Below are 10,000 nucleotides of genomic sequence, written 5' to 3'. Positions count from 1 at the left end.
GAGGGAAAGACAGACGCGGGGGAGAGAGAGGGAAAGACAGACGCGGGGGAGAGAGAGAGAGAGAGAGAGAGACGCGGGGGGGAGAGAGAGAGAGAGAGAGAGAGGGAGAGACGCGGGAGGGAGAGACGCGGGAGGGAGAGACGCGGGGGGGAGAGACGCGGGGGGGAGAGACACGGGGGGGAGAGACACGGGGGGGAGAGACACGGGGGGAGAGACACGGGGGGGAGAGACACGGGGGGGAGAGAGAGAAAGACACGCGGGGAGAGAGAGAGAGAGAGAGAGAGAAGCGGGAGGAGACGGAGAGACGCGGCCGGAGAGAGAGAGAGGGAGAGACGCGGGGGGGGGAGGAAAGAGACAGGAGAAAGAAAATGGTCATGTCCTACCAGTCCCCTCCATCTCCCCAACCTGCAGAGTGAGCACGAAAAAGGAAGTGTGTCGAACCTGGGGGAAAAAAAAGTCAGCGTTCGAAAATTTTTACAAGAAACAAAAGGGTACCTCTCTGACGAAGGAGTTGGCGATTGCGTGATATCCCCCGGCCAACATGATGATTGAGAATAGGGCGAGGATGGCACATACTGTCAGGGTTATGACGCCGCAACAAGACAGGCCGTTCATCCTGCGCAGGTACAAGAGCGGCTTCGAATCCTCCTTGTCGCGGCCGAACATGCTGGGGTCCTGAAAGAGATTAGGGATTAGTGGCACTCCTGTGGTGGTCTGGCCATGTGGAGAGAGAGACTGACGAGGAGAGAGTATGTGAGTGAGGTGCATGTGGAGGTACGTGGAGAGACAGACTGACAAATGAAGTGAAGGAGTGTTGTGGTGTGGATGTGATAGGAAGCGTTAGGAGAAACACACTGTGGTTTGGCCATGTGGAGAGGATGGAGAGACTGACGAGGAGAGTATGTGAGTGAGGAGCATGTGAAGTTACGTGGAGAGACAGACTGACAAATGAAGTGAAGAAGTGTTGTGGTGTGGATGTGATAGGAAGCGTTAGGAGGAACACACTGAGGTGGTTTGGCCATGTGGAGAGGATGGAGAGCGAGAGACTGACGAGGAGAGTATGTGAGTGAGGTGCATGTGGAGTTACGTGGAGAGACAGACAAATGAGGAAGTGAAGGAGCGTTGTGGTGTGGATGTGGATGTGATAGGAAGCGTTAGGAGAAACACACTGAGGTGGTTTGGCCATGTGGAGAGGATGGAGAGAGAGACTGACGAGGAGAGTATGTGAGTGAGGAGCATGTGGAGTTACGTGGAGAGACAGACTGACAAATGAAGTGAAGGAGCGTTGTGGTGTGGATGTGGATATGATAGGAAGCGTTAGGAGAAACACACTAAGGTGGTTTGGCCATGTGGAGAGGATGGAGGGTGAGAGACTGACGAGGAGAGTGTATGAGTGAGGTGGAGGGGGGGGGAAAGGGAGGCTGAGGATGAGATGGAGGGATGGAGTGGAGAGGTACACGAGAGAGGGGAGTGTGACCTGGGAGCAGGGCAGTGAAATGACGGGGGACAGGGCGACATGGAGGAGATTTGTTTGTGGCCACCCCTTACGGGATTAAGGCGCCTGGCAATAGATACATAAATTCTTCTGCCGTAACACCTCTTCCTTACTGGTTTATTTATGATTCTGTACTTACTATATTCTTGTGTGCTACTTATGCAATCTATGTTGACTGAAGATACAAGCAAAACTATATCTATTGCCAGACGCCTTAATCCCGTATGGGGTGGCCACAAACAAATCGCCTCCATGTCGCCCTGTCCCCCGCCATTTCACTGCCCTGCTCTACATCCTTTCCATAGAACTTCCTCGTGACTAGCATCATATTCTAGTGTTAATCTATTGTTACTACGGCTCTACATCCTTTCCGTTGCACTTCTTCGTGACTAGCATCATATTCTAGTGTTAATCTATTGTTACTACGGCTCTACATCCTCTCCACAGCACTTCTTCGTGACTAGCAGCATATTCTAGTGTTAATCTATTGTTACTGCGGCTCTACATCACCACCACAGCACTTCTTCGTGACTAGCACCTCTTTAGTGTTAATTTTTACAACTCGGCACTAAAGATAATAATTTTTAGGCCAAGGTAAAGTGAAAGGAGTATAGTATTAAATAATATACGTGGTGCTGAAGAGGGGCGCCTACATGCGGTGTCACGTATAGGCTACTGCTAGGGGAAGTGGCGCTGTGTGTGTGTGTGTGTGTGTGTGTGTGTGTGTGTGTGTGTGTGTGTGTGTGTGTGTGTTTTTAACGTGTCCGACTCTGGGCAAAGGCTTCAGGGCCTATTTCCAAGTCCCAGTAGTCCTCCTTGGGTCACAGTAGTCCTCTATCTTCACATGTCACCACTTCGACCCTAACACCCACCGCCCATATTGAATACATGCTAGGGCTGTCTCATGGTTATACAAACGACCCTCAATTCCCAGCCCATCCTTCAATTGCCTTGGGGTGGACTGTAGCAGAGGGACAGTTTCAGCCTGCAGTCCACAGGGTTCACGTAAACATGAGCCTGGGATCAAAGACTGTAGTGATCCTTGCCTCATCTGTCAGTGAACCCCGTGAATTGCCACGTACCACCTCCCTTCCTGGTCATAGGGGAGAGAAAACTTGCCGGGTCGTGATCTTTCTGGTTTTATAAGTGCCACCACGTGAAGGCGCCCCTCCTCTGCCCATAGACTGACAACAATATCACCCACCTCTCACAAAACCCACAAACGGACACTCAGGAACATTGCACAGAACCTACAAACACTCAGGAACGTTGCACAGAACCCACAAACACTCAGGAACATTGCACAGAAGCTACAAACACTCAGGAACATTGCACAAAAGCTACAATCACACAGGAACGTTGCACAGAACCTACAAACAGACACTCAGGAACGTTGCACAGAACCCACAAGCACTCAGGAACATTGCACAGAAGTTACAAACACTCGGGAACATTGCACAAAACTTAAACATACACTCAGGAACGCTGCACAAAGGGTACATACATTCAGGAACGTTGCACAGAAGCTACAACCACTCAGGAACATTGCACAAAACTTTAACATACACTCAGGAACGTTGCACAGAAGTTACAAACACTCAGGAACGTTGCACAGAACCTACAAACACTCAGGAACATTGCACAGAACCCACAAACACTCAGGAACATTGCACAAAAGCTACAAGCACTCAGGAACATTGCACAGAACCTACAAACACTCAGGAACATTGCACAAGACCTACAATCACTCAGGAACGTTGCACAAAACCTCAAGCACTCAGGAACATTGCACAGAACCTACAAACACTCAGGAACGTTGCACAGAACCCACAAACACTCAGGAACGTTGCACAGAAGCTACAAACACTAAGGAACATTGCACAAGACCTACAATCACTCAGGAACGTTGCACACAATCTCAAGCACTCAGGAAGGTTGGTGATTCTGTTAGCGTACCTGCTCACTGCCTTCCTCACTGCTGACTGAGTGTGGGGCGTGGAGAGCGTCACCCTCGCCACCTTCGCCATCTGTGGGAGAAGAGATGAAACAAGTGAGCATCGCCTGGAAACGGAGATAGTAAGATACGAAACTGGTGCGAGGTAATGAGAGGTGAAACAACTGAGCATCGGATCTGAAACAGGACAAGAAAAGGTGAAACAAATGAGCATCAGATCTGAAACAGGGTAAGGAAAGGTGAAACTAATGAGCATCGCATATGTAGGTTTGTAATAGATGAAATAATATAAGCATAGGATCTGAAGGAAGACTATAAGGGATGGAACAAGTATAAACACACGGGAACTTATAGATGAGTGGGAAGCCTCACATGTGTAGTTGTGAATCACGTTCATAGATGGCGCTGTTGTTGTGCTGTGACGTAGCATCCGTGTTACTAGGCAGCTACGGGACGCGGGAACTTGGAGGGAGGTGGAGGAGGGAGGGAGGGAGGCGGCGAGACAAGGATAGAGGGAGGGGGTTATTGAGGGAGTCTGGGTTACGCTCCAAAGTTCCTCGTCTCTCCCATGAAGGCCTTAACTGTAAACGGGACAGCCAAAAATTAACCTCACCACGTATTTTCATCCACCAGAGGAGGTGGGTGGCCGCTGCGGTACTGGCCAACCCTAATATATGTCTCCTCAGTTCCCTACACCATTTTGGGGGGATTAACAGGGGGATTAACACCAAGGACTTAAAAACTGTGGATGCCAGAGAGAACCACATGGAGATTCAGGGGTACTGTCTAAGGAGTTTGTGGTAATTGAGATGGCCAGGGGTATTACAGGGAGGGTCAATGTCACCTCAAGCATCCACCTTACTAGCCAATTAAGGAGCACCCCCCCACACCCACAAACTACCCCACTAACCACCTCAATACATACAAACATCCCCCACACCCACTGGCAGTTTCACCCCATGTACTGTCACCTAATCAGGCCTACCCACACCATTATATAAACACTCCCCACCCCCTTGCCGATAACCTCCCTATCAGCATCACGACAAATTTCCCAAGTCTGCCATCAATACTGCAAAGAATTTACTCTGCAAAGAAAACGGGGTGTCTGAAATAAATAAATAAGGTTCAGTATTGCGCACTTCTTCGTGACTATACTCCTTTCACCTTAACTTGGCCCAGATTTTCGTCTTTTGCAGCTTATTTCACGTAGCTCAGTGGCAGAAAAAGACAATACTACGGCTCTACATCTTTTCCATAGCACTTCTTCGTGACTAGCATCATATTCTAGTGTTAATCTATTGTTACTACGGCTCTACATCCTTTCCATAGCACTTCTTCGTGACTATACTCCTTTCACCTTAACTTGGCCCAGATTTTCGTCCTTTTGCAGCTTATTTCACGTAGCTCAGTGGCAGAAAAAGACAATACTACGGCTCTACATCTTTTCCATAGCACTTCTTCGTGACCAGCATCATATTCTAGTGTTAATCTATTGTTACTACGGCTCTACATCCTTTCCATAGCACTTCTTCGTGACTATACTCCTTTCACCTTAACTTGGCCCAGATTTTCGTCCTTTTGCAGCTTATTTCACGTAGCTCAGTGGCAGAAAAAGACAATACTACGGCTCTACATCCTTTCCACAGCACTTCTTCGTGACTAGCATCATTTATTGTCACTTTTCTCTCCCGTATTTATAACAATGGTGAAGCCTTCATTAGCATTCGTGTGTGTGTGTGAGAGAGAGAGAGAGAGAGAGAGAGAGAGAGAGAGAGAGAGAGAGAGAGAGAGAGAGAGAGAGAGAATGTGCTTAGCCTGCACAAACTTAAGCCACAACACATTTCCTGATCGTTTTACACTGCCTTCCTACATCATACATCAATACATCATACATCAATACATTTATACATCATACATCAATACATCATACATCTAGCTATACATCATATATCTAGCTATACATCATACATCAATACATCATACATCTACCTATACATCATACATCTAGCTATACATCATACATCAATACATCTATACATGATACATGATACATCTACCTATACATCATATATCTAGCTATACATCATACATCATACATCAATACATCAGTGTATGTGAGTGAGGGGAAAGGAGGACGAGGATGAGATGGAGGGATGAGGTGGAGAGGTATATGAGTGAGGGTGTGTGTGTTGGAGAAGGGACAGAGTGATGGCAGAGAACAGGTTGACATGAAGGCGATTTGTTTGTGGCTACCCCTTGTGGGATTAAGGTGTCTGGCTAGAGATGGATGGATGGAGGTAGATAGACCGATAGATAGACAAATAGATATACATGGACCGATAGATAGATAGATAGATAGACGGATAGACAGAGGCCAAGGATTATCAGTTCAATAAGTATTTAAATTTCGCGACAAGAAACAGCTGACTGGATAAAAAATTTGGCGCCTAACACCTCTTCCTTAGCGATTTATTTTGATTTACTTCTTGTTTATATGTTCTGGACTTACCATTTCCTGGAAATTTTGAGAGAGAGAGAGAGAGAGAGAGAGAGAGAGAGAGAGAGAGTAAAATAACTGCGTGTGTCATTTTTCCTGGAGAGAGAGAGAGAGAGAGAGAGAGAGAGAGAGAGAGAGAGAGAGAGAGAGAGAGAGTAAAATAACTGCGTGTGTCATTTTTCCTGGAGAGAGAGAGAGAGAGAGAGAGAGAGAGAGAGAGAGAGAGACTAAAGTAACTGCGGGTGTCATTTTTCCTGGAGAGAGAGAGAGAGAGAGAGACTAAACTGGATGTCATGTGATATTTTTCCTAGCATGTGTGTGTGTGTGTGACTGTGTGTGTGTGTGTGTGTGTGTGGGTGGGTTTTAATTACACACACACACAGACACACACACACACACACACATAAACACACACACACACACACACACACACACACACCTAATTCAAAATCCGTAATCTAGATGGCGTAGGAGGTTGGGTAGCGTCTTTTCCTTAGCGATTTATTTTGCGTATAACACAGTATCATTGCCCTGTCTGTTATTTATATGGCGTTAATATCGAGATAGTTTGTAGAACACAGCACCATACCGACGTGTTATGTGCTCAATAAATCGCTAAGGAACAGGTTTTACGGTCTCCTATGTCACGTGCTGTACATTACTTTCCTTTTTGTGCTTCTCTCTCTCTCTACCGTACCTCTCTAATTCTCTCTCTCTCTCTCTCTCTCACACACACACACACACACACACACACACACGTGGTAACGCTCTCGCTTGCCAACTGGTGGACGGGAGTTCGCGCCTCGCTCAGGTTGCGAAAAAGTTTCACTGACGAAGTGGGTGGTTACTGTCCCCCTCGAGCAAGGGGACGGGTATGTGCGTGTGTGGAGGTCACAGCCTTGCCATTAGATCGGACAATATGAGCTCTCAGCTCCCTTCCGGGAGGGTAAAAGCTGACGATCACGACCATCAAGTGATCCTGACCGACCCGGTGAATTACGTATTCTACGGTATCTCACAGTAATCTCTCTCTCTCTCTCTCTCTCTCTCTCACACACACACACACACACGTATTCTACGGTATCTCACAGTAATCTCTCTCTCTCTCACACACACACACACACACACACACACACACACACACACATTCTACGGTACCTCTCAGTAATCCCTCTCTCACACACACACACACGTACACATTCTGTGGTACCTCTTTCAGTAATCTCGCTCTCTCTCTCTCTCTCTTTCTCTCTCTCGAATTGTCATCTTTCCATCTTGAATTCTGAATTACAGCAATAGATTAACACTATAGTATGATGCTAGTCACGAAGAAGTGCTATGAGAAGGATGTACAGTAGTGTCTTTGGTCCGTATCCGCGTAGGCCAAGGAGGCGCCCTAACACCTCTTCTTAAGCGATTTATTTTGCTTATTACTCCTTACTATCCTCTTCTGTGTCACCTAAATAATTCAAATACCACTACTTTCAACATAACACACATGAATATACACCAGCCGTATACAAAAATAAATCGCTAACGAAGAGGTGTTAGGGAGCTTTCTTAACCGACGAGGGTAAGGGCGAAAATCTGGGCCAAGTTAAAGGTGAAAGGAGTATTATATTCTTTCTCCTGTGTGGCCTTTTGTGCATAATAAACCACAACCGTCCCTCAACCCACTAAACCACCAGGCGTCACCAGTTATATGGTTACCACCCAACGTAGTAAACAGTTTCCTGGGCTATAAAAAACCATTATTTTGCTAGGACAGGAAACCATTTGGCTTGTCATTCCGTGTAGTCACCTGAAGAAAGCACTACATCGAGTGAGTGGATGGCGAACAACTCTTACCACACGTAAAATCCAAAGCTGGTAATTATACAAACTAAATTTCGATTAATATGAAAAATGGAAGAAAAATAACTGGCTATCGTTTGTGAAATGGGTTTAGAAATTTTCGTATGACATGTACCTGTGCGATTTATTCAGCGCGTTACACCTCCGTATCTACAAACGCGTCACAACTCCATTTGTTTCTAATGAGGCGATGATGCACTTAACGGGTTGATCATGACTGGCTGAATGCGACATGTCTAAGAAATATTTACTAACCCAAATTTCCCCCTCAGGTATTTGTTGTCAGTTAATAATGATGGATTATGAAGTACCGTTGCATTCAGGCAATAATCACCAATCTCTCAAGTGCATCTTCGCCTCCATTAAAAAAAAATAAATGATTAAGATCCGTTGCTACGTGCTTGCCCTCCTTTGTATTCCTGTCACCCACGTCATTTCAAGAAGCTATAAATAACACACTAAGGAATGCCAGGGTGTAATAAGCTAAATAAATCGCTAAGGAAAGGATATAACGACTTCTCATGTACCACTTAATGCATGAATCACAGTGCAACACGTAAAAAAATAAAAAAAAAGAACCCACCAGGATTTTCATGGGAAACGGGCGGTATCAAGTTTTCCGTAGACATCTTCGTCGCCCGTTGCCAGACCTACGACGCAGTAACGGTATCTGTTTGGAGGCCTAGATTCCCGTTGACTGTTGTTCCACGCTAGGCACTCATAGACCTAAGCACGCTAATCACTCTATGCCTTCCCTTATCACCGGCATCAGACGGTACATTAACAGGTGAAGGTAAGATGATAAAGTCGACTTAACGCGAAGCGAAGCGCGGACACTGTTTACAAACATCAATATTTAACTAGCCACTTCCCTAATGCCAAAATCATGTATGCCGGGTTTATTTTAGTTCAAAGTTATATTCCAAATGGCGACAGAAAGTAGAAATGCTTTATCAGAGAGAAAAAAAAAAATCGAGTTAGCACTTGGAGAAATGCCGAAACTGTCCTTCCATATTGTCATGTCGTTCTCCTCTCCAAGATCACATATTTCGTTTTTCCAGCTCCGTATTTCGAGGATAGGGTTCTATAATAAAAATTCTTTGTTCCTGCAGCTCTCACACACTCTCCCCCTACCGACAGCGGACGGATACTGAGTGGCGAGTGAGTTTGTTCGTGCATTTGTATCCGCGGTACGGTGTGAGGTAAAAAGTTTGTTTACTCTTTCACTGCACATATATCGGTTTTAGAGTATATTTGCCATTTTCCTTTCTAACGCAACGTGTTAAAGAGAAATGTCTATGGAAAGAGAAGCCTAACAAGCCTCTCTCAGCCCAGAAATATCAGCCAGAAGAGGAAAATGACGCGTAGCGGAGATGGGAGAATATTTTTGAACCACCTACGGTACAGACGCACCACCATGGCTTCTCATTCTCAGCTGATCTCGCGACGCACACACACACACACGCACACAGACGCACACACGGTACGGATTCATGACCGTATCATGTACAGTATTTGTTATTGCATCTGCGCTCGCAAACTGAGAGAGAGAGAGAGAGAGAGAGAGAGATACATACATACAGAGAGAGAGAGAGAGAGAGAGATACATACATACATACAAAGAGAGAGAGAGAGAGAGAGAGAGAGAGAGAGAGAGAGACGTGCCTTTGTAATTTCCTGTCATCGTGCCCAAGCAGTTGACAGAGGCGGGGTTGAGTCTCCTTGGTTACTAACGCTGATTTGTGTTCGTCTGATGGAACTGGTCTAGCGCCACACCTTGACCGTAAGTGGTGGTTGTGTGACATTGGATGAGCCATGACCTTTGACCTCTCTCTGTGACCTTCACCTCGGACTGACTGTTCTCTAGATCAACTGTGTGTTCTTGGGTGATCCTTAACCTTTCCACAACGTTTAGTCTACATCGGATGAAAAGTAGTTGATCTTGACACGTGACCTTGACCTTCGACCTTCTGATGTGTATGAAAGTTTACTCCTTGCCTGACCCTCAACCCTTCCATGAGGTGAAACAAAAATATTCTGGAAACACAGCTATTGCTTTGCGGGTGCGGGTGTAAAAGTAACTGGGCAGGTACTTTTGCACCACTCTGTTAGCTTGAGAGGATCAAGTCCACACACTAGTCACGAAGAAGTGCTATACCAACCCACACCCTAGTCACGAAGAAGTGCTATACCAACC

The 10,000-nt window shown here is 46.1% G+C and overlaps 1 protein-coding gene across 1 annotated transcript in view; it reads right to left on the bottom strand.

Annotated features, from left to right (window-relative positions):
• The window catches only part of LOC145418291 (protein croquemort-like), a 33,038-nt gene extending 24,105 nt beyond the window's left edge, over nt 1-8,933 (bottom strand). The window contains exons 1-3 of the mRNA XM_080286731.1: nt 8,387-8,933; nt 3,452-3,522; nt 496-675 (exon numbers count right to left, since the gene is read on the bottom strand). Coding sequence (XP_080142857.1) covers nt 496-675; nt 3,452-3,522; nt 8,387-8,432 — 297 coding nt within the window. The 5' untranslated portion in view covers nt 8,433-8,933. The remainder of the gene's footprint in view (nt 1-495; nt 676-3,451; nt 3,523-8,386) is intronic.
• Between the last annotated feature and the right edge of the window lie 1,067 nt (nt 8,934-10,000).

Source organism: Coenobita brevimanus, chromosome 113 (assembly GCF_032717465.1).
Source record: "Coenobita brevimanus isolate Jiangsu-jjx chromosome 113, ASM3271746v2, whole genome shotgun sequence".
Taxonomy (NCBI): domain Eukaryota; kingdom Metazoa; phylum Arthropoda; class Malacostraca; order Decapoda; family Coenobitidae; genus Coenobita; species Coenobita brevimanus.
Note: the sequence above shows the minus strand (reverse complement) of the source record. Positions and strands in the feature narration are given on the sequence as shown.